This window comes from Rhinolophus sinicus, linkage group LG02 (genome assembly GCF_036562045.2).
Source record: "Rhinolophus sinicus isolate RSC01 linkage group LG02, ASM3656204v1, whole genome shotgun sequence".
Lineage (NCBI taxonomy): Eukaryota > Metazoa > Chordata > Mammalia > Chiroptera > Rhinolophidae > Rhinolophus > Rhinolophus sinicus.
Genome location: NC_133752.1, coordinates 73640618 through 73666271, shown reverse-complemented (window position 1 = coordinate 73666271; position 25654 = coordinate 73640618). Strand labels below are relative to the sequence as shown.

The 25654-nt window shown below is 42.4% G+C and overlaps 1 protein-coding gene across 14 annotated transcripts in view; it reads left to right on the top strand.

The window, feature by feature from the left end:
- APBB2 (amyloid beta precursor protein binding family B member 2) overlaps positions 1-25654 on the top strand; it is a 331632-nt gene that overhangs the window by 264820 nt on the left and 41158 nt on the right. For all 14 annotated transcript variants that reach the window (XM_019751904.2, XM_019751900.2, XM_019751912.2 and 11 more), the window contains 2 exons: positions 2258-2404; positions 5289-5416. In XM_019751904.2, the coding sequence (XP_019607463.2) occupies positions 2258-2404; positions 5289-5416 (275 nt within the window). The remainder of the gene's footprint in view (positions 1-2257; positions 2405-5288; positions 5417-25654) is intronic.

The following is a 25654-nucleotide window of genomic DNA, read 5'->3' as shown; positions in this document are numbered from 1 at the left end:
CATAAATGTTCTCCAAATCAGAGGGTTTCTATTTCTTTTCTGAGGTGGGAGGGGGACATGGAGCTGGTAGGTAACAAAATGGAAATGGCAGGGTGAGGGGTAGGTTGTGGCCTAATGATTTTACTGACTAGGGATTCTGCTGGGAACCAACAAGGGAGGGAGATTAGTGAGTTGCACAGTGCGCCCTGGAGGAAGCAGGAGTGGGCACTTCCGGGCTCAGACCCGTGAAGTTTTGGGTCTCACCAGAACAAGGAAGATGTGCTGTGTTGTGCACCTGTGACATGTTTGGCATGTCCACCTGGAGAAACACAGTTCGTCTGGAGCTCAGGAAGCAGAGCTGCAGAGAGGCAGGCATACCAGCTAAGAAACATCTCAGCTACTGACCAGAGACAGGCCCTCACTTGGTTACAAGCCAGCCCTTGTGCCTGTGGGCAGGTGTCCTCTTCACCTTGGAGCAGTGGCACTATTGCACATACACACGCCACGTGAAAGGTGAGGGCATCTCCCAGAGCCGCTCCCTGAGAGACGGGGTCCTGAGGAGCTTTTGCAGTTGTCACAGAGACAACCGTCTCTTTTTGGTGTGTTTGTAAACAGCCCATATGCACTATCAGCTTATGGCAGCTGTTCTGCTCCAGGTGGTTACGCAGGCACCTCTAGGTATGTGAGGATCCACGTGCACGTTGCTTAAATAGATTGACTTTGGTATTTTGGTGTGTTTTTTTCCTCCCTCAGAAAGTGTGGTTAGCAAATTGGGAAGGAGGCGCCCCGTCTGGGTCTGCGGGCTGAGATGGGGAAGGTTGAACTAGACTGCATGTGGTCACTTTGGGACAATATGCTGCATTTCTTCATTTTATCATGAAGTTCACTTTGGGAAATTTCACCAGATGCTCTTTAAGAGCCAACCTCTTGGTTGCCATGGGAGGGTATCATGTTTCCCTGAAAATAAGACCGGGTCTTATATTAATTTTTGTTCCAAAAGACGCATTAGGGCTTATGTTTAGGAGATGTCATCCTGAAAAATCATGCCAGGGTTTATTTTCCAGTTAGGTCTTATTTTCGGGGAAACACGGTAGCATCTTGTCTGCCCCTCCTTTTCTGGGAAGGTGGTCTCTTCAACTGCTGTGCAGCTGGAGAGTGACCCCAGGCCAAAGGTGCTGATGAGGGGCCCCAGTTCCAGCCACCCGGAAACCCTGGCAGTGAACAGCAAGGCCGATACTGTAGCTGAATCGCCCTCATGTGTCACAGGAATTTCTTTCTTTATACATCTTTGGATTTTTTTACTTGTTGCAATATGCACATACAGTGGTGCCTCGGTTTTTTAACATAATCCATTCCGGAAGACCGTTCGAGTTCTGAAACGTTCGAAAACCTAGGCACGGTTTCCCCATAGAAAGTAACGCAAAATAGATTAATCTGTTCCAGACCTTTAAAATCAACCCCTAAAACTGCAAATTTAGCATGAATTTCACTATCTAATGATACCATAGATCCATAAAATTTACGGCGTTCGTAAACTGAAATGTTTGTCAACGGAGACGTTCAAAAACTGAGAATTACTACTGTAATACTTTTTATATTTAAAAAAAATGGAATAACTGAACTTCAAAAAGGAAGGCAAGGAACACGATCTCACATAAAATATCTTTAAATGATAATAGAATAAATGGAACTTGCGCTTTAAGGTATCTCACAAGTCCACTCATTCTGTAGGCTCCCCAGGATTTGGTGCTAATAGGACCAAGATCTGTTAGTATACAAGCACATCCCCCCCCCACCCCTGTCTTCCTTCATTTCTGGGTATTAGAGAATACATTTTGCTTCATTGTTATTAGAAACAAGTGCCCAACATGGATTTAATTCGTTCTCTGTCTTACTGTCTCTTCTTCTCGGTGCTTAGCAAGTAACAGATTTCATCGGGCTACATTTCTTACTATGAAAAATCTGCGTTCTAACAGATAAAGGAGCTTAGAAACTATTATGTCCATTAGCCCTATAATTCTACTGTTAGTAACCTATTCTAAGAAAAAAATCTGAACACACACAGAAAGTTAGGCAAGAAGATACTTATCCCTAATATTCATCCCTAATCACACAAAAAAATCAATTTAATTTTCCAAGAATAGAGAATTAGATGAGTAAACATTGATGGCTGAACATTATGTAGCACGTAAGGACTTGTAGAAGATTTTAGGGTAAACTGATGTAGATTGACCTGTGACCAAAGAGTAACTGCATGTTCTCTGACTTTGTCTTCTAGTGTTTTGCAGTACGCTCTCTGGGATGGGTAGAGATGGCAGAGGAGGACCTCGCCCCTGGGAAGAGTAGTGTTGCTGTCAACAACTGCATCAGGCAGCTCTCTTACTGCAAAAATGACATCCGGGATACAGTCGGCATATGGGGCGAGGTAAGTACCACGTGGAAATAATTAATGGCAGATTTGGTTACATTATGCTGTGCCCATGAGAGCCCAGAGCTCTGTGGGATGAGGGGCCCTGCAGGTGTTTATCAGGGGCATTTTCCCATAAAGGCAATAGCGTGGGCAGGATGAATGTTAGCACCTCGAAGTCCCAGTGAGGACAGTCTCAGTGGCGACGGGGGCCCTGGGAGAAAACGTTGCTGAGTATCTAAATGACAGGGTCTAGCCTGGTACTCCCAAGTCCCCAGGGATCTGTTGAGGGCCCAGAAACCCTTTAAACTTGCATTCAAAATTGGGTGTACCTGGATATAAGAGCAGTTTTCCGAGAAGACCCATGGCTCTCTCATAGCATAGCCTCAAAGGCAAATGTGACCCCGACATATACACACAAAGATGTTGATGCCCCTGCTCTAAAAGTTGACAAATTATCCTTTTATTACACGTGTATTCTTCTTTATTTACAATCTGAAAATCAACACCATGCATGCATTTTGGAATCAATATGTTTGTAGTCTTTCTTACTTTGAACAAAGTAATTCCATTCTGAAATGTGAGTTGAGATAATTTCCGACAGGAAAGTAACGTTAAAATGACAAATTTGTACAAAAATCACATGACATGGGTAAAACCACATTCCTAGCTCTGCGGCCTGCAGCACAAGCGTCTTGGGAGTGCCTTGGAACAGTGCTTGCTGTGTGAATCTGCTCCGCTCCATCCCTCCCCGGTGAACGGAGCCTCTGCTGCCTATGGGAGGACCAGGTGTGGTTTCTAAGATGAACCAGCCAAAGGAAGTGTGTTACCCACTCAGGGAGGGGGAACTTGACCTTGCTATGGGTCACATCCCACAAAGCATGTTTAACATCTCAGGTGATAACGTTAGCCCAAACAAACCTTTCCGAGTCTGATTGTACCTGCGAGGTGTTTGCCATGAAGCAGCTGCACAGAAGGTGGGTGGGGAGGGGGCAGGGGGATTACTAGGTGGGAGTTGGACAGAGAGCCACTCACTAGTGGGTCTGGACGAACATCTCCTTTAGGCTATAGTCAGTGCTTGATTCCTGGTGGGAAGGCGCAGAAAGGAGAAGAACAAGGTACCAAAACTCCTCAGATAGCTCTCAGTTATCCCAAAGCACATCAACTGGTTGGCTCCAGGGGGTCCACTCTCTGGTTCCCAGCTCTCCATGGCTCTGTGATCACAGCTCCTGACTACTGCATGGCAGCTCCCCACTAAGGAGGAAAGGAGTCCAGCCTTTAATGGAAGGATGGGTGGGGGACTGCAGCCCACCTCTGTAGCTTGGCTCCTTTTCCTGGCTCTGCCAACCATTGCTCAGCTACTGACCAGTTACCCAGCTTCTGTGAGGTGCTTGGCAACTGAATTTCTCCAGGACCTGCAACTCAATCATGGTTAGTCTGCAAACTGGTTAATTAAGAATTGGCTCTTGGCCCAAGGTCTGGACACAGCTGTGACCTTGAAGTGTCCTCAGATAAAGGCCCGGTCCTGCAGCAAGTAGAATGAGCTACAGTTCCCCACCAGACAGGTGGGGGCTCCACAGGTCTGAGGTGACGGGCAGTTTGGTGCTCCAGGCTCTGTGGAGTCTGCAGTACAACAGTCTGCACAAGCTAAGTTTTCTGCCAGGGTTCTCATCTGGAAATGGCTTCCCCACCCTTTGGGAAAATTTCAGATCATCCTGGATCTCAGCAGTAGACTCTCAGCATAAGCTCTGGCCAGCAGAGGCGCTGAAAACCCATGTCTGCCACCTGAGCAGCAGAGTTTGTGTCCACTTTGAGAACCTTGGATAGGAACCTAAAACATCATTCTCAATACCAGACCACAGAGTAATTTATGTGTCCTGCTTTGGGATTTCAAGACCCACCCAGTTAGCCTGCTTTAACTTCAAGAGTACACCATCTGGGTTGACCGTGACCTTCAGGAGACGCAGTCTTTCAGTTATGCAGAAAACTTTCATAATTTCTTAAAATTATGCCTAAGGAATTGCAAGGGAAATAAAGTTGAATAGTCTAGCATTTCTGCCCTCAAAGAGCCAACATATTTGGGGGGACAGAAGACCCAAAACCTGACTAGCAATACAAGAGATGAGAAACCTTAGCCTCCTACTACTTCAGTATTAACACAACATCCATGTAGCTGAAGCCATCACAGGTTCTGTGTCAGACCTTGAGCAAGTTATTGAACCTTTAAGACTTCATTTCCCCATCTGCTAATTGGAAATCATAACAAACCAAGCTCTCAGGGCAAGTTGGAGAGTTCATGAGCCAAGGTACCTTAATTTAAGCATGTGCCATAATATCTGAGATGTGATAAAGTTGTATAAAGGTTAGCTGTGGTGGTACTGAGAAATATCACCGAGCGGTGTCCACTATTTGCCAGCCACCTCACACAGATATGAAGTGGCGTAAAAGTGGAGAAGAGAGGGACATCATTGTGGGTGTGGGGAGGCTGTCCAGGAGATGCCTGGTGGGGTCTGTCCAGAGGGGAAGGAAGGGGGAGAGAGGAGTGATGAGAAAATGCTGGGCATGGAATGAGTAAAACACCAGATTCCCCATAGAACCTGCCATGAGTCTTTTTTTCCTTAAAGATCCAGAAGTGTAAATAATTAAAAATAAGAGCCAGCTAGAAAGCAGGCTAGGGACACATTTCTGAGGCCGTGGAGAGGGAGAGAGAAATAGGGCATGTGAGGAGAGCATGAAAAATGTATGAATATCTTAGTTAGGAGACGATGCTTCTCTCTTAGGAAAACAAATTATAGACCCAGCGGTGGCTTCTTTGGATCGTGGAAGCGACGTTCCTAGGTAGCCACCACATGAGGACGTTTAGCTTCGTGAGGAAGATAACGTGTCTTGTCATTGCATCCAGGGAAAAGACATGTACCTGATCCTGGAGAACGACATGCTCAGCCTGGTGGACCCCATGGACCGCTCTGTGCTCCACGCGCAGCCCATCGTGAGCATCCGCGTGTGGGGCGTGGGCCGCGACAACGGCCGGTGAGTGCCTCAGCGTGGCGCGGTCACTTGTCACCAGTTTGAGCTTAATACCAAAGTGTGGTCTTGCTGTTAGTTACTGCACTTCACTGAATATGCAACTTGACCGGAGACCCTCTTCAGAAATGTAAAAAGTTAAAGCCTATCTCTGTTTCCCCACCTCACAAACTTTCCGTGCTACTTCCCTTCCTGGTTTCTGCACCTCGGTGAAGCTTTTTGTCAACTCTGGATCCTGCCTTCAAGTTCTGCATTTTTCTCCTCCTGTTCATCTTCATTCGTCTAACTTCCCAATTCACCCAGGTTTTCTGAATCCCCGCCTTTCCCCCCACTTCTCTGCAGTCTGCTTTAATCCCCCATTTCACTCAGTCCAGCTTCTGCCATTTCAGGCACCCTCCTGTTGGTCTTTTCTTCTTAGAGGGCTTGTGTGCAGGGAGAGGGTTACAACCTTCCATCACAAGCTTTAGATCATCGTGTCCTAATCAGGAACTGTTGGGGTTTGAAGTTGGCTAAATTTTTTTTAACACTTGAAACATCTGGTCATATCAAAATTTCATTCAATGTAGAATTTTTCTGAAATGATACTGAACATTTGTTATTTATAGAAGAGTTTCTTACTTAGATGTGTTGTGAATTTTCTGTTCTCCAGGATGACTGGAAACAAGGAAGTTCTGATTTTCAAATCCATATTCTAACCAAAAAAAGTGGCAGTTATCAGAGACATTACACGTGGATACCATTGTTAAGTAATTTGGCTACAGTAAAGGCATTTAACTCTTAAATTACAGTTGACCCTTGAACAGCGCAGCTCTGAACTACATGGGTTTGCATATAAGTGGCCTCCAGCAGTTCAAACCTGTGTTGTTCAAGGGTCAACTATATTTTCTACCTGCGGTTGGGAATCTGAGTATGTGAGGGCCAGCTTTTATTATAAGTGGATTTTCAACTGCTTGGGTATTTGGTGCCCCTAACCCCCACCCTGCTCAAGGGCCAACTGTATAGTTAATCTTTGGCATCTCTCAAGGTACCTGAGGATGCCCTAGCATTTAGGGATGGGCTGTAGGATGATTAGTTACTACTTTGTTGAGCATGGACAAGAGCATTGCAGAGGTGGGTGCAAATCTCGGAGACAGAGATGACCCTCTTGGTTCCACTCTTGGGCTTTCTGGGTTGTGTGGTCCTCTCTAGAGGGCTCTGCCTTGGCTTATCCCAGCCTTTGTCTACCAAGGCTGGGCTTGATAGTCTTTCGATTCAGTTCCAAGTCCTAAGCCAGAAAGGAAAATGGTTAAACATTCTTCAGTCAAACAACAAGCATTTTTGCTGGCATCAGACTCACGTGATGGTCTGCACAAGAGAGCTGACTACTGATTTGTTAAACCTTTCTGGGAGCACAGTGGTGTCTTTGAGCTTTTGTAATAGAGTGATGAATGGTGACAGCTGGGACAGGTGCTTTGGGGAAAATGAGTGGGTAGATTATGTGTACACACCTGTCATTCACTTGCTTGGCAGAACTGGAGTTGGTGCATTGACATGAATTGATTAATTTTACAAGAAAAATACCTGATGATGTTTGCTCTCATTAAAAGTGGTTAGCTTTGATGGAAAGGTGTAATAAGATGCTTGATACTTCCCTGGTTCCTGTTCTCCAAGTTTGTTGGAGCCAACGTGAAGATTATTATACATGCACAACTAGTGGGGGTAGTCTTAAAGTTAAGCTGTGAACAGATTTCACTGATGAGATTTCATCCCATTCCCAACTCTCTAAAGTGAGGCCAAACACTACATGTTCAGAGAGAAAAAAATGGCCCAAACTCCAGCTGACAAAATTATTCAAGCTGTGAGCCTCAGTTTTTCTCATCTGTGAAATGGGGATCATGATAAAGACCACAAGGCATGTGAATATACCGTTTCCCCGAAAATAAGACCTAGTTGGACCATCAGCTCTAATGTGTCTTTTGGAGCAAAAATTAATGTAAGACCTGGTTCTTATTTTACTATTAGACTGGGTATAATATAATATAATATAATATAATATAATATAATATAATATAATATAATACAGAGTCAAAAATTTTTGCTCCAAAAGACACATTAGAGCTGATGGTCCGGATAGGTCTTATTTTTGGGGAAACAGGGTATGCCTGTGTATATATATAGTAATTGGCACAGTGATGGGGACATAGCAAATGCTTAATGAATGTTAGCTCTTGATTTGTGAACGCAATGGATGTTAGTGGATACAGCTGATTACTTGGCTTCCTTTCAAAGACAGGGTGAGGATATGGGAGGGGCCAGTCCTCAGGGAGGTTTCAAGAACAGTTTATTATTTGATACAGAGGATAAGAGGCTGTTCCAGACACTGAGTTCAGTTGTCCTACAAAGCAGGAAGAGGCCCCCCCCATCTCCCCCCCCACCTCCACCCCCGCAATGAGACCAGTGTAAATTAGGTTACATTGCTTTGGTTATGTTTTTGAAACGTGGACCAGGTTACCCATGTTTTTTTAAATCACTTCTTATTCTTACTCAGTGTTAGCAGATAGGTGTAATTTAGAAATTCACTCAGGGCTCCACATCAGCTGTCAGGACCTCAGCAATCTCATGTGATGGTTGGTCCCCTGAGTTTTTATTCCCTAGAAGAAGGGGCCTTTGTATGCCTGCCTTTTTTTTTTTTTTTTTCAACTTGCTTTTGCTTTTGATTCTTTTTTTTTTTTTTACAGCAATTTACAAGAGCAAATTCAATTTGCAAAGCTGCAACGGAAAGGGGTTTTCACTTTGCATGAATAAAACATAAAAGCGTTTCATTTTGCTTATGAACACGAGCCTATTTCGCATTCTGTTTTGTAACTTTCCTTGCTGAGAAAATGGAATCTCGTAGGGAATTTCTTGATGTGGTTAAAATGAAGAAGAAATGTGTATAAACCAGCGGCTTGAAGGGCACAAAAGTCTTTCTTGAAATTCAGAGTGCTTCACTAAGCCATGTAATGTTAGAATTTACAGTTATTTTGGTTTAGCGTTTTCTTAAGGCTTTCAAGTGGTTTTGATTTGCTCTGGAGAAATCCCTTATGGAGTAAGTTTCCCTTGGGTGAGGAGGTGATGACTGTGGCACCCCCCACTGATCCCTAAGTTTGATTTGGAGAAACCACCTATTATAAAGGAGTCGCAGTCACATGGCATGTTGATTCTCTGGGGGGTGCTGCTTGTGGCCTGATGGGGCTGAAGTTTCTGTCTTGTTCCTGAGAGTCATGCCTGCCGTTGAAGTTTCTTGGATCACATTTGCCTTGGATCACATTTGCATTATTGCCGGGCAAAGGGAGGGCTACCTCTGCTCTCCGGGCTGTTCTGTAGTTTGATTCCTTTTGATCACCGTGAGATCCCCGCGAAGGCTCCCAGACATGGAGATTGGTGAAAGGGGTTTCATGAGCCTTGTATTTCCAGTCATAGGCAGCATGGGGGGGGCGCCCAGATTGAGCTGCCCTTGTGGGAAGGAGGTCATCCGTCTGGGTGTGAAGGGCTCTGGGCCTTCGAGCTGGCATTTTGCCCCTAGTGATTGGGGCACAGTGCCACCTCTCATCCAGTCTCTGTGGGCCTGCCTTTCCAATGCTGGGGTGGGAGGGATTTCAGGGGCCCATGCTGATTCCTGGCCGCAGCTCTCTTTTTGTTTGTTGGGGCCCTGAGAAGAGCTTTCTCTGTGTTCTTTTATAGAGGAATTTAAAGCAAACAACGTAATTTCTGAGCATAGAGGACTTTTCACAGGGACTCTCCTCTCCCCTTGCAGATAACGGTCCATCTTCTGGACATACAGATCCTTGTGTGTGCTGCCAACAGGTGCTAGAGTGTGCTAATCCCCCCAGTTTCCCATGAGAAAGAAAAATGGGTGGATAGTATAGTCAGAGCATTTCAGACTTCGTAAGTGGGATTTTGCCAAGCGGCTTCCATACAATGTATATTATACCATGGAACACTGATCAGGTAAGATGTTCATAGGACTTTTCCTGAGAAAAGAAAAAGGGTTTAGGGCCAGCTGGGAAACTGAGTTAAACAAAGCGCGGCAGGCCCCTCTATTCTGGACCCCCTTGGGTGCACTGGAACCCTTTTCATGGAAATGCTGTCATATGGATCACACTTTAGCAAATGTTGCTCCCATCAGTCGACTCACTAAATTAGTGGCAACACTAGGTTACTATTTTTAAGAAAAGTTGGAATTACTTTTAATAAACAACTATTATAAGTGGAGACCCCATCAGGCTTGCTCTAATGAAAATAAAATGCCTTCATGATTAATAGCAGCCATCACAACATTGTGCACAGGTGCTTTATAAAAAGTGCTTTTTCTTTAGTTGCACTTGACATTCAATGTTATTAAAGATACTTTCTTAGGCAGATTAAATGTTGACCCTGTGATATTATCTATGCTTTTATGCTTATAGTTTGTATAGCAAAAACTTCCTTCCTAGAAACTTTTATACATCTCTTTTCTGGTTTTGATGAACAATTTTTAGTAATATCTTACCATTTGGTAGATTATTCATAAATTTCCAAGTGAGTTTATCTTTGACTTAATTGTTTCATCTGGTTAACATCTCAGGGAATTTTTACCTAAAAAATATAGTAAGTCTCAAGTGTACTGAATTTTTTTTTCTATTCTCTTCTGCTAGGATATTCCCAACTGTTTTTTTTTTCCGCAAGACCCTGGTTTAAGTTGTTTTAGAATACTCTTGCCACACATAGTTCAGGCTTTTGTTTTCCTGCCAATGTTATTTTGTTTCGATTTCTTTTGAGAACACTGCTTAATTGGGGGAGGGGGGAGAAAATACTGGATTTAATTAGTTAAAATATACAAAACTTTAACTCATGGGGTTTTAAATTTAAAAAGTGGCTTAGGCACCGATGTCTTTCAACCTCTATTTTAGAGATTAGGGAGCTGAGGACAGAAGAGGGTGATTTACCTTAGATGACCCGTCTAGTTGTGGCAGGATAAAAAAACAGACTCCTGCTATTTTCCTCTGTCTAAATAGGCCCCTGACAAGAGGCGATGGATAGTCTAAACTAGCCTGAGGTCAGCGGGGGCGGGGCTCTGTGGCCTGGTCCCTGTCCTTAGGAATCTGGCTTCTTAATTGAGGAGGTAAGACAGGTATGAATTGAAAGCGGAGGATGACAAACTGTGACCCCGAGCTAAGAATGGCTTTACATCTTTAGTGGGTTGTTTAAAAAAAGAAAAATCAAAAAGGAATACAGATATGGAGGACCCAGTCAGTATGACTGGCTCTTCACAGAAAGAGCAGTAGAGCAATAACGCATTCAGAATAGAATTAGGTGATCATGTGGCTGCTCTAGGAAGTCATTGCGGAAAGGGCAAGTCTTTCTGACCCTTTGCCTCCTTTCCCACCTGCGTCTCCGTTCTGCTAACATTGCTGGGGTATGTGTAAGCACTGTTCCGCCCTGCTACTGATCCTAGAGCTACCCTTTGTGTATTAAACAGGGTACTGGCCAGGCTGCTGCACCAAGTCCACTGGCTAAAATAATAGAGATCACTTCTCCTGTGGCCATCTGCAATGAGCAGTGCTGTCTGCGGGGGCAGCTCTGTGCCACACAGCCTCAGTCCTTCTAGATGGTTGTTCTGCCATCCTTCCAGTGTCATCCTAATCTGACCAAACCGAGGAACTTGTTTCTGCATCGAAGGCCACCTGGAACTTGCATACCTCACATTCTGTTCACATCCTGTTGGCCACACACAGCTGCTAAGGACTCTGGGAAATGGAGCCAGTTATTAAGCTGTTGTATCTCAGTTCCAAACCCACCTTTCTGAGCTCTGCTTTGTGAGGCTGGGGCTGGGACTCTGCAAAACACCTTTCTTCTTCTCAAGTTTGCTGCCGGTTGGGCTGTGACTAGAAGCAGGTTGCAAGACTGGAGGAGGAAGAAGAAACGTACTTCCTGTTTCTCTGAGAGCATCTTGGAAAAGCTTCTTCATGACGCCCGTTCTTCAAAGCCACCAGCACCACCAACTAACATGCTCTCTTTAGAAGTCTGGGTCCTCGGCCCTTGGGGCTCTTCCTTCAAGCCTAGAAATCCCAGTACCCGCCAAGCAGGGCCTCCTCCTCAGTGTCAGGGGTTTTGCTCCCTAGGGCTCCACCTTCACCCTTCTAAGTTTCAATAATTCCCACCTCTGCCCTTTGTTCCCTCAACCCTTTAGGTCACAGCCCCAGTTCGCCATTGCTGCCTTGGTGATAACCTCTCCATGTCCGCTTTTGGCCATTTAAGTTTCCTAGTTAGGATTCTGTAAATGATTTCCTCTCTGTTCAAGTAACCAGCATGGTTTCTGTCTCCTGCCTGTACGCTCCCTGGCTGACCTTTTAGCTGAATTAGCATCGAGAGAGGCAGCCACTTAGCCACAGTGCAGAGAGCATCTGCCATAGGGAAGGTATTCCAGAAAGCTGCTTTTTTGAGCAAGCGAGTGAGTGTGGTTGTCCTTTCAGTTCAGCAACACCACACTGCGGGTAACACAACAGCCCTTGTGCCAAGGAAACTTCCTTTCTAAATTGGTAGAAGCTGTCAGAGATAAAGGGCAGTTCTGTTTTAGGTGACAGGGGTTTGGAAATAGTAGTCCTCTTGGTTTTTGAGCTAACCTGAAAGTTATCTCTATTTTTGCTTGCCACTGTTTCTTTTCCCAGGAGTGATGGGGAGGTCTCCATATGGAGGACGGAGAGCTTCCTAATGACATCTAGTCAAAGGCTTCTCTGAGACAGACAGTAATGGAAGATTGATGGTGTTCCAAGGTCCGCTGATAAAAGTTTAATCTAGAGGATGTGCTGTTTTGCCTCAGGGAGAAAGATCTTCGGGGAAAGAGCTGTAATTCTTTCCCTATGCCACACTGTTACCTTGACCTCTGGAGTTAATTTCTCTTTAATACAGCCCCATGATAAGCAGAGGCATCGGGATTTGCTTGACCATTTTGCTGACTTACACTATAGTTATATTTTATCTCTTTAGGAGTGGCTTCCTTGCCTTCTATTAATCATGCTGGGATGCTTGCTAATACTTTCAGCTTAGGATAACCTTTAAGGAAAGACATTGTAAGTAATTGACCACGAAAAGTTTCCCTCAGAGGAATGTGCGGAGACATTTTCAAGCAGCTCTTTCATAGTGAGGCTGTCCCTGTGGGTGAATATATGAAGATGACAATGTCTTCTGAAGAGCACGTCATCCGTTTTGCTAACTGATTCAGCGCATAGTCCAGCACTTCTCGTAAGCAAGTTTTAGCACCAGCCAGTGAAGTGTGGAGGCTCGAGGATGCCATGTCAAGAGAGAGACAGCAGGGAATTCTGTTGCTGACCCCTGAACAAGTTCCATCTCGCTCTCCCAACCTTGTTGTTCAGGGGTTTTATGGAGGTTCCATTACATAGGCATGGTTGGTGAAATCATTGACCATTGGTGGTTAGCTCTACCTCAAGCCCTCTCCCTTCTCTGAAAGTCTGAGGTGAGACTGAAAAACCAAATACATAATTCTTATTATAATATCAGTTGGTCACTGAAGAAGACAGATTTGAGAACATCAGGTGGACTTCAAGGAGTTATATCAGGTCCAATTATGTCAGGTTTTTAAGAGCTAGAATTGGTCAACAGAAGGAATGCTGGAGTAAGAATCCCAGCATTTGCTTTTAATCATGGTTCTTTCCTTGCACTGATGTTGGGGACACTTAGTGTCCCAACCTCTACATCTGCAGCGGGGATCATCACTCAGAAGGCAGAGATGTGGAGGTGCTTGGGTAGAAGGGTCATGCATTGTCCTCAGTGGGACTATTTTTATGAAGTTAGTAATATTTTCTTGAGATATTGCCCTGGGTCAACCGTAACATAACCCCCCCGTATAACACGGTTGTTAGGTTCCTAAAAATGCCGTGTAACGTGAATCCGTGTAATGTGAAACAAAGAACTAGTACAAAAAAGGGGGTTAGGTTTGAAAAATTTTTAAAACATACTATTATATTTTTATAATTAAGAGAAGTATCTTTATTAAAGCAATTTTCATCAAAAGTATAACATTAATATGTATTAAATAATGTTTTATTTGTCATCACTACTAAGCACCATTAACCAAGGGCATTTTCTTATGTACTTAATACTCCACAAACAAAATGGGTTTAAAATTCTAATAAATTTTAAAATTCTGCAGTCAAATCTGATATAACATCCACGCTCAAATGGAAATTTTCAAATGAGTTATTTTTGCTCTTAGAAGCTCTTATTATGTTCCATGTTGTTTGGGGATTTCCCTAATTTTGAACAAGATATTTTTGCTCTTAAAAGCTCTTATTACGCTCCATGTTGTTTGAGGATTTCTCTAATTCTCAAACCATGTTAGAGTGAAACCGTGTTCTAGGATGCCGTGTTGTACAAGGGTTTTCCACAATTCTCGAACCGTGTTATAGACGTGCTGTGTTATACGGGGGTTGCCTGTATTATTAAAACTTGGGAGAAATGTAAATATATGGGAGATTGGCATTATTCTGTCTTTGACTTTAAACATCTAAAAATTGTCCAGTATTCGTTCCTTGTGAGTCTTGACTGATGTGTTGCTATCTCTTAAAGGCTAGTGTTGATATTTAGAGCCCCCAACCCATCTCCCAAAAAATAGCTTTGCATTTTTCTAACCATCTTTTAAAGCCAGACTTGGTGTTTAAGTGTCACCGCTATGAATTAAATCCTTGGAATGAATTGTGTTTGGAAGAGTTATTTTTTAATGGAGAAAAGTGAGAATTTATGAAAATTATTCTATGATGAGTCTTCAGTCTAGTCACTCGGGTTCTGTGGCTTCCTGCTGATGACATAAATGTGTCAGCGTGAGCTGCATCAGCTTCCCATGTTTCTGCTCTCCTCCCACTCACTGGCCCCTTTCCTTAGGCAAGAAGACAATCGGCTTACATTCCCTGCCCTACCTCTTAGCAGCGCACAACCTTTGAGGGCAGGCGCCTTGTCTCATGTTTCTTTCTTATAACTTCAATTGGAAATTCTTTTCTTCTAGACTATTCCCCAAAGAGTACCTTGGGGAACTGCTCTTTAGAAAAGGGAAGAAGAGAAAGGGAATGAAAAACACAAATTAAGATATTAAAGTCAGGCTCCTCAAGCAAGGACCCAATTTCTGAGGGTAAAAGTCCCGGGAGCAGAGTCACCAAATCAGACTTTGGGCCAAATGAAAATAAGGGAGCCAATAGTTCATTTAAAATGAGAAGAATAAATCTGTCTCAAAATGAAAACTGTAAATCTGGCTCAACCCAGAAAGACTCATTTAGACTATAAATAAAGGAACACAGAGTGGGTGACAGACCGGATCTAGCACCATTCGCATGTCTAGAGAAGTTGGAGGGAGTGAGAGAAGGAGTAAGAGAAATAAAATCTAGAAAATTCAGATATTTTACACCAGAAACTTGCCAAAGGGGGAGAAGTGTTGGAAAGTACTGGAGTGGAGCGGGTTGGGGTAGAGGTGCACAATTATAGGCTCTAAAGGAAAGTGGGGTGGGGGAGGGCTGGGTACAGGATGTACAGACATGGTGCACAAACTCGTGAGTAATGGGGATGGAGGGTGGCGACTAAAAAGCTAACCAGATGTGGCTGCCTTTCTCTCTGCTGACAATGCCTTGTGCTTTTAACTGCTTCTCTCTATGCCCAGTCACCTACCCTGTCTTGCCAAGTCTGTGCCTTTTGGTGATGGGCTACAGCTACATTTTCCAGGGCTCCTTTTATCCTGCACAGGGCACCGTGGTCCATTGGAGATCCACCCTCATGCTGGGCTCGTGCCCCGTGCCCTGAGCTGCCCAGCCCAGGGTGTGGCAGGTCCTGATAGAGTTGAAAGTCACTTTGTTACTGGAAAATCATTCATGGCTCCTGCCTCTTGTTCCCTAAATCCTTTCCTGCCTCCCCCTTAAAGGTGAACTCCTGAGTGCACATTAGTTGGGAACAAAGCCAGAAAAATTTCAATCTCAATCTTTCCCTCGGAGAACCAGATATTTCTATTTGGACTGAAACTAGGTCTGTCTCAGGAGGCAAACTAAACAGGGAATAATTCCTGTGGGTTAAGTTCTGCAGGCATTTCACATACAGCACCAACAGAGGCAGCAGGGTCACTTTTTTTTTTTTTTTTTTTAGAGTCAACCTTTGTTGGATTACCAAATCTGTGAAATAGTTCAAATTGAAATTATCTAGTTCCCCCAGGCTCCAGCCCCTCAGCAGCCTTCACCCCACGTGCCTTTGGACAGAAGTGCAATGGGGATCGGGAGAAGGATAAGAGGGCACAAGTCATTCCTAAACCTACAAGCAACCCTCTCAGCAGTCCACTTCAGCTGCCTTTTGAAAGAAAGTTCTCCCCTAACCGAATACCACAAGGTCGCAGATAGTATGTATGACCCCTACTTGACTAACCTAGGCCCAGGTTACATTTGCTCTCAGTTTAGGGACAGCTGTCTGCTGGCATGCCAAAACAAACCTGTTCCACTCTGTATGGTCAAAACTGAGAGTGAGATCTTTATACATCCACACATCTAACCCCACTGTCCAAGTTAGTCGTTCTCCTGTGCTCTAGATCCATGCATCCATTCCCTCATTTCCGTACGCATGCATGCATGCATTCAGCTCTTGCTGATCGGCTCTGCCATCCAATCAGCTGCACAACTCAACAACTAGTGGGTCCCGTTACCCTCCCTGCATGCAGGGAGGGGTCAGCCCTAATGATTCTGTCTCCTTAGTACTTAGGTCAAAATTGAATTGTAAAAAGTTGAAAATAGACTCATATATGCAGTCAGTAATAAGCAAAGCTACACACAATTCAGTTTTCCATCAGCGGGTGTATATATAAATACACTGTGGTATATCCATGCAACGGATATCCACTCATCAGTAAAAAGGAATCAGCAATTGATACATGCAACACAGCTGATTCTCAGAAGAATTGTGCTGAGTGAAAGAAGCCAGACCGCACCCCGCCCCATAAAAAGGGTATATACTGTATGATTTTATTTATATAAAATTCTAGGAAATGCAAGGTAAACTAATCTATACTGACAGAAAGCAGATCAGCAGTTACCTGGGGAGGGACGGAAGGCAGAGATTGTAAAGAGGCAAGAGGAATCTTTGGAAATTATAGATATATTCACTATCTTGATTGTGGTGATAGTTTCACAAGTATATACACATCAAAACTTATCAAGCTGTATATTTTAAATATATGCAGTTTATTGTATGTCAATTATACCTCAATAAGGCTGTTTAAAAGTATAATTTAAAAAATGTATAGTGAGTAACATGTCAAAGATTTCTTTAACTCATTATTGAGAGAACCATCAGGACACCAAAGCCAATTCAAAAGATTGTAGAAAACTGAGAATCTTCCAGAACTGATAACCAAGCCACGAGGAAGCACATGTGCTTTCAAGAGTCACCAAGAACCTCAAGGAGGATGAATTAAATACGTTCTCTCTCTCTCTCTCTCTCTCTTCCTTCTGCCTGGGCATATCATAAAGAAAGTCCTAACAGCCAGAGGAAAAATGTTATACTGACAATAATAAAATCTTCAACTTTGGGGTTATCTTTTTGTTGTTGGGAAACTACAGAAATTATTTGCAATTTACTAATCTTCTACAAATTTACAACTATTTCCCCCATCCACCCTTCTCTCTCCTCTCCCTGTCTCCTTTACTCACATATAACTAACAAAAATTGCCCACAGTACTTATCTTCACTATGGTTTTTTATTTCCTTTGCTACTACTCTATTTATTTAACCTTGTAAATCCTGCTTATTACCACTAATTGGTCATAGTTTGAATAACACTCATCTTGGTTAACATTTCCAAAAAATTTTTGAGCCAGACACTCTTCCAGCTTAATAACTGGTGTATAAAGAAAAAGAGATGCCATAGTCACATAATTTTAGGAAACACATATGCAACACCCTGCACTCAGAGAGAGCCCCGAATACACAGCTTAGCTGTCGAAGGCTCTGAGCTCCTCCACTTAACACTTTGTGAGCATAAAATCCATTATTTGCTTCATACCAATGAACTTCCAGAGGATCAGCATTTCTGGGGCCGGCCAGGTTAGAAGACACTAAAGAACACTGATCGAGGGATTCTGCATGACAACGTTTATGTCAAGTTCTATTGTAACAAAGCTAAATTTGCAGACTTTTTTATTTGTTTACTATTTCACCCTCCATGTCTTCACTAAAAAAGTGTATTCTTATGAGCATAGCTTTCATTGCAGTCAGTGAATATTGTCTCTATTTAAGAATTTGGTTAATGATGATAATTGCATAGTTTATTGTGTTTCCCTTTTTGCCAGGAAGTTTCAAGTTAAATTAAATCCTCAGTTGCAGTAATAATATCAAATTGAACCATATGACTGCCCCTTTTATGGATCAGAAGTGGTTGAATGTGGTTTAAATTAATATTTAGCCTACTTGATTTACAGAATTACTTTTTCCTTCTATTTGGTTTTAAATTTCACTTTTCTAATTTAAGACCCTCATAGAATGTGTGCCTTTTATTGTACATCATTTAATTCTTTCGGGAAGCAAATTCTTTTGAGATATAAATTTTAATAAGCTGTGTCCAGCTGTAATGCCCCATTAACCAATAGGGTGTTTAAAATACAGATATTTTTCCTGGCTTCTCTATTATTTAGTAATAGGGAAATGCTGCATATTGTGCAACAGGAGTATTTTGAGGTTTTGTGTTTTTTTTGTTTTGTTTTGTTTTTGTAAAATTCCTGAGTGGCTGAAAACATCAACATTAAAAATATATCTCTATAGTCAATTAATTGACCGATCCAAAAGACATCTGTGGCATTGTACATGAATTAGAGAATAATTGTGTCACAGAAACCACCTCAGCCCTAAAGGGTACTTGCTTGCCAAAGTACTTTTCTCCATCACCAGGGATCTCATTACAAAGATAAGCAGCTATTACTAAAAGTATTATATCTAGTGGATGGTGTGGATTTTCTTAATATATTTCCCCCACAGATTCAGTGGCCTAGAGTAATTATCTATGTCCCTTTCTTTACTAAAAGGAGTGTTTTGATTTATTTCTGTATAGCTTCTAGCTAGATAGTTGCTTTGTCTTCTTTATTGGCATAACAGAAGCTATGGAAGCTATTTATTAGGAAAGAAAACCTAATCATAGTCATTAAATTCACTAAGTCAAAGATTGAAAATAAAGGGAGGGAAATTTGTCTTTAATTACGGATAAGGTTTTAATATGTCTGTACTGTACTGTACAAATTAGAGTCCTTCTTCAAAAAAGAAGATGGTCTATATCTTGTCTTTAAATATTTGTTCACTTTTAATCAGAATGTTGTTAAGTATCCTCTTAGGCCTTGGAACCACGCTGTTAGAACAGATTACACCAAAGGATTATATTGATCAGGGCAGGAGGAGGCAGAAATGGCTGTCATCATCTAGAGGGGCACCATCTTTTTTTAAAAAAATGTTTATAGTTATAATTTAACTATAATTGTACCTGTGTTTTTAAGTGATCTGTCGAGTTGGCTTTCTTCATGCCCAAAGTCACACTGTCTCATTCCTACCTTGAGATGTCAACCTGTGGAATTTCTTTTCTTCCTCCTTCTACCTCTATTGTGTGGCCCCATCTACCTCTCTGGGAATTTATTAGACATTCACGTATTAAGTCCCCACCATGTGTCAGCCACCGTGCTTGGCACCAAGGACGTAGCTATAAACAAGAACTGCGTGGTCCCTGCCCTCATAGGAGGAACTAAGTGGAATAGTAAGCAATTGCATGAGTCCTTGAGGCCATGAAGCATTTTGTGATAGAACTACCAAGCCCTCTACAAGGGGTATATGCCATTGCTGTCCTATGGCCACATCCAGGTCCCACCTTTTCTGTTACCCTTTCAACCACCGTTTGTATCAGTCTGCACTGGCTGGGTTATGCTGCAATAACAAGCAAAAGGCTCAGTAGCCTAAAACAACTCCTTCTGCTAAATGTCCATGGCAGGTTGGCTGCAGGCACTGCTCCTTGTGGTAATTGTCTCCATTCTGCATCCAAGACTGATGATACAGTCACGATTGAGACTAGTCATGGTGGCAGGACCAAAAGTTGCACTGACTCTTAAAACTTCCGCCTGGAAACGACACTTCACTACTTTTGCTCATATTTCATTGGCCAAAGCAAGTTATTTACATGACCAAGCCTGACCTCAGGGGTTGGGGAAACGTTCTCTTCCTCTAGGAAGAAGACCAGATAGTCACACTACTGCCCTCTAATCTCTTTGATCTCTTTTTATTTCTGTAGTCATGTAGATCTTATTGGAATTTAATCTTTTCAACCGTGTGTTGTTACTTAACGTTGTTGCTATGTATGCCTCCCCATTAAGATTGCAAATTCCTGGACAGCTAGCACCACGTCATATATACGTTCTTATATGAGACTCAGCATTATGCTATCCTTATATTAGGTGCTTAAAAATGCTTTTGATTGTATTAAGGAGAGAACGAAGGCAGAATAATCAGAACTCTTTCCATGTTTTAACATAATGCTTTATAGTTTACTAAGGGTTTATATTCGCTATCTCCCTTAATGTTTCAGAGACTGAAGGACATATTATTACGTATTTACAGATAAGGAAAGCAAGAACTAGAAGTTTCACATGACTTGTTCAGTGTTGCAAAAAAAAAAAAATGTGATTGACTTATATCTGAAACCGTGAATTCTAAATCCTGGACCAATGCTTTTCCTACTCTTTTCGTTGTTAATATGAATACCCCATTTTTTTCTTGTGTTGAGGATCTGACAGGGAAGGGAGAAGGAAGCTTCAGAAAAGGAGTTGAAAGCCCCTGACCACGATGGGGGTATATCTCCTGGTATTTGGATCCCAGCAAAGCTGAAGGGGGTACACAGCATCAATTCTCAGCTTGTATTCAGCAAGTCATTGTGTTAGTTTCCTGTGGCTGCCATAACATATTACCACAAATTTGCTGGCTTAAAACAACAAAAATGTATTCTCTCATAGTCTGGAGGCCAGAAGTTCAACACTGGTTTCAGGAAGCCATAATCAAGGTGTTGGCAGTGCTCAGTCCTCTGGAGGCCCTGGGGAAGAACGTTCCTTGTCTCTTCCAGCCTCTGGTTGCTGCCGGCATTCTTCAGCTGTGCTCAGCACCCCAGTCTATGCGTCCTCTGTACATTGCCTTCTCTTCTGTCTGTGTGATCTCCCTCTGCCTCTCCCTTATAGGGACATTTGTGATTAGGTTTAGAGCCCACCAGACAATCCAGTACAGTATCCCCATGCTAAGATTGTCAACTTAATCAGAGCTGCAAAGACCGTTTTTTCTTATAACGTCACATTTATAGCTTCCAGAGATTAGGACTGATTGATCCCTTTGGGATCATTTTACAGCTTATACAGTCAGGATGGTGGGAGCCCCCTCTGCTACCCTAGCTCTTTTCTCCCCTGCTCTGCTCCTTCATCCTCCTCCCCCAGCTCTCTCCCCTCTGGGTGGTACAGGTGATGAGGGACCTTTGAAGGACCTTTAGAGTCCGACACGCCCCCACTGGATTCCTGGATCTGCCTCTTGGCTGTGTGACTCCCAGCGAGTTCCTCACATTGAGCCTTGGTGTCCTCCTGTGGACAGACGGAGGCTTTGAAACCTACATGCAGCTTAGTGTGAGATTCTAAAGGAGAGCAGACCCAGCATGGGCACCTGGCAGAGAATCTCGCCCCTCCTGCTACACTGCCCATCATGCAGGCTCTCCCTGGGCTGGAGGCAGAGGGTGCTGCCCATTGAGATTCCTACAGCACCTCCTCCCATTTATTTTTCTCAGTGAAGTTGAAAACACACGATGTTTATTAAATAATTAATCATCCTTTCCTAAAAGGGTTATTTCATTTCATGGGTGAGCAGTTTGCTGCCAGAGAACTATGTCTTCTTCCAGAATGATGTATAACATGATTTGGCATCTACATTTTTAGACACTTGGATGTTTTTTCTCTCTTCCATTTAAACTTGAAGGTAGTATAGTATATATTCATTTGCATTTTGTTCCTTTTAAGAGATACACATGTGCATAGTGGGTTAACCTCACATTTTTCCATTTCTAAAGCAATATGTAGAGCCCATATGAATGCACATAAATTCCAGTAAATTTTAGTATTCACTAAATATGAAGTACTTAGTAATGAATACCATAGGTAATTAACCTTCACAGCATTAAGACTATAAAGAAAAAGTAACAAATATATAATTGGCAAGGAGACTAACACAAAGGCATAAACAAAAATTTACCAATGCCATTTTATTTTCCTGACAAGTTTTTGTGATTTCACATACATTCACTGTCTGCCTTCAGAATCAAAAATTCTGGCCTAGTTTGTTTGTAAAGCAATCCCTCAGACATCTGCCTTATTTTTTAGGAAATTTTGATCCTAATGCTAGAATAGTAAGTAGGGGTTACTCTCCGTCTCTGACCTAATAACATTAGGGGCCTGAAGTGCTGGGTTGAGAAGAGCCATGAGACCAAAACCAGGCTTGGTGAAGAGTTCTGTGATCTGTTAGTCGTGTCTGCCATAGCCATGGCAAAGGTGTGAGACAGCATGACTGATGAACAAGTAATTAGTGGAATGCACTTCATCTAGGCCCTTACATAGGTTGCCCCCAGAGTCATCCGTTAACAATACATTTTATACAGGAAATGTAAAAACTGGGGGTGGGGGAAGGGTCAAATATTGAATACTCTCAATAACATTGTAGCTGAAATTTAGTACCATGTTTCCCCGAAAATAAGACCTAGCTGGACCATTGGCTCTAATGCGTCTCTTGGAGCAAAAATTAATATAAGACCCGGTATTATATTAAATTATATATTATATTATATTAAATTAAATTATATTATATTATATTATAAACCTGGTCTTCTATTATATATAACCCAGTCTTATATTATGTAAGACCCAGTCTTATATTAAAATAAGACCGAGTCTTATATTAATCTTTGCTCCAAAAGACACACTAGAGCTGATGGTCCAGCTAGGTCTTATTTTGGGGAAACATGGTAGTTTCTTGGAAAATATCAATTGAAGGAAGAAAAGAAGGAATTTTTTGCCTTGAAAATTGTGACCCTGGTCGCAAAGGGAAAACTCATTTTCACGACCTGATTGTGAATTAGGAGGGCTCTGAATTTGCAGCCGCTCCTGGTCCAGTGTGGTATGCAGTGTTCAGAATGACCAACAACACCCAGTAAGACGTACGTTCATTTGTGGATAAACAGCATACATGCAGTGTTCCAGTATTAAGTATGTAAAGCATTTGCATTGTCTAACAACAGACACATAGTGCTTGCAACAATGTGGCATTTTGTTTTTGTTTGCCACATCTCTGGAAGAAAGATAATTTTTAAAGTTTGAATCCCAGCCCTGGCACTATTTTATGGGTTCTTGGGCAAGTTATATAACTCTCTCTGTTCCTCAGTTTCCTCATCAGATAATAACATTGCCTGCCTTTTAGGAATAAATAGGTTACCCTTGCTAAGAGTTGAGAACGGTGTCTGGCACAGATCTAATAAGTGCATTAGTCCGTTTGTCCTCCCTTCCATTTCTAGTCCTCCCCTGCTGGCTTCTGACCCCTGCAGGCTATGTTTCCAGGCTCTGCCTGGGTTTGGCCACTAGGAGGCAGGAGAAACCAGTGTTCCTCTCCCCTCTGTGGGCCTCCTGGCTGTGGTTCCTCTGGGTGGCCTTGACCCCAGGGCCCTGTTTCTACCACCTCCTCCCTTGGGCCCTTCAGCCTGGGGGTGGTAGGTTGCTTCCTACTGTTGCTAGTCTTTGAGTGCCTCACTGTCTCCTGTTTGCTTTTTAACTCTTCCATCACCCATGTCACTAATTCCATTAAATTTCCTTCTTCAAATATTTAGAACAGTTTTTGTTTTCCTGGTTGTGCCCGGACTGATAAAGACTAGGTGAGCGTTTACTGTCATTGTTGTTGCTGCTGTCGTTCTCATTGTCTCATATACTTCCGGGGAAACTGAGACTCAGGAGGTGAAGTGAATTAACCAGAATCCTACAGCTGGTGGGTGACAGACCCCAACATAAAACTCATTTCACTACATCTCTCCTTCTACCAGCCTTTGGATGGGCTGGTGTCTTCCACTGTAATTACTCTGAATTTACAGTGTATTGCCTTTTGTTTTTGGATTTCCACATATTGGAAGATCTGTCTTCTTGGACACAGAAGACAGCTGAGAAAACAGCCATCCTAACAGCCAGTGATTACTTTAGGAGTCATATGCTATGGAAGTTGGGATTGACCTCAGACCTCATGGTGTTTTACCCCAGTGGAGGGTGGAGGTGTTCAGAATCACTGATTACAAGCTACAGAAAACAATCTGAGTGATCCTGAGCCAAAGAGGATTTGGTTATCTTCTAGAACCCTGAAGGAAGCAGGGTGGCCAAGCCTTGAGAACAGAACGGGGTCTGAAATAGTGTCAGGATGGACTTCTGGTTTTCATATCTCTTTTTGGCTTCATTCTTTTCTCTGCTTCATATGGTAGCAAATGACCGTGTACATTTCTTTTCCAGCCAGTCTAAGAGTGCAGCCTCTCAATTCCAAATTCCTGAGGGAAGAGACCCTCCCCCACCAGATCAGGAAGGTGTCAGCCATGGGCCTGCTGTTGCCACATGGGTTTGGGTGGTGTGGTATTTCCCAGAAAAAGGGGCCAGGAGAGATAAGCTAACAAGTGTCCACTAAAGAGCTCATTTCAAGATTTCAAATAGCCTAATGAATAGTCTTAGTAATAGCAAATGTCGTATTTGGGTGCCTACCATTCGCCAGATACAGTGCTAATTACATTATATTGGTTTTGTTCGTTTTCTTTTATTTTAATCCTTACAACAGCTTTAGGAGACACATTTTATTATTTGCCTTTGTAGATGAGGAGAGGCGGAAGGGGAAAATTACGCATTTGTGCAATATAAAGCTGCACAGGCCAACTAAAACATTAAGGATCTTTGCTTCTGGTGGGAATTAAAATATATCAACTCAAAGTGGCAATACTGGTTAGCTAATGCTGATCAGAAGTTGTGATTAGTGCCAAAGTATACCTTTGATTAGCAAGAAATGCAGTGAGGGGACAAATCAAAGCAGTTTATTTGTACAAGAACTATACCAGGGATGCCAAAAAAAATGTCTACAAGTGGACACTTTGGTCAACGTTGCTCAAGCAGTAGTTCACTGTAATCAGAAGTGTCTGGACGCTGATGGTACCCACTTTGAGTACCTCTTGTAATTGCAGAAGTCAAACGTGACTTGCATTCATCTTTTGTTATCAGTATTTATTGAGTATTAGAATTTTAATACAGTTTTCCTTTCTTAAAATGTGTATACATTTTTTTGGCATGCTTTGTATATTAAAATAAGAGGTCGTTGGTGGCTAAAATAATAAAATGGCTCTTTGGAGTTTAAAAGGACCTATTTGGTCCAACCCACTGCTCTTTAAAAATAAGGAATTTTGCTTGAGGTAAGTAATTTAGCTTTTTTGTGGGAAGTTCCTTCAACTTCTAAGATGATTCAAAGTTCAGAATTACTGATTCAGTCTTTTGACTAAATCAGGAGTGTTTAAATATACATTTTCTACTCAATAAGTCATGAATTTGTTTAATTTATCACCAGTGCATTCAGAAGTCATCAAAGTAGACTTTGAGCTGTGAGCATTTGCTTCTCTCCTTCTGGTTAATCCTGACACATCTCATATGTCATATTTTTCTAAAATTCTAAAAATGGGATTGCTTACTGTTAAAATTGATCACTGGGTTGTTGTGTTTCTAAAGGCAAATTATAAAACTTGCTTAAATTATATAGTTTCCCCTCATTTCCGTGAAAAGTTTTCCACATGAGTGGAGGAAGTGGAATCACTGGTCTAGTAGACCATTGATGCTGGAACTTGAGCACATGTCGGAATCAGCTGCCACTCTTCATAAAGCACAGCCAGCTGAGTCCCATCTTCAAAGTTTCTGAATCAGTGTTTCTGGGGTAAGGCCTGAGAACTTGCATTTCTAACGAGTTCCCAAGTGAAGCTAACTTTGTCTGTGGACCCACTTTGAAAACCACTGCTCTAGGCTGAAGAAAGAATTTGCCGAGAATAAGCATGAATGCTTTCAGTCTGGTCGCTTTAAGAGAAAGCGATGGGGTGACAGATTTAAACAATCATTCTGTCTAGCCAGAAGGCTCCACTCTTTCCAAGGAAATCAA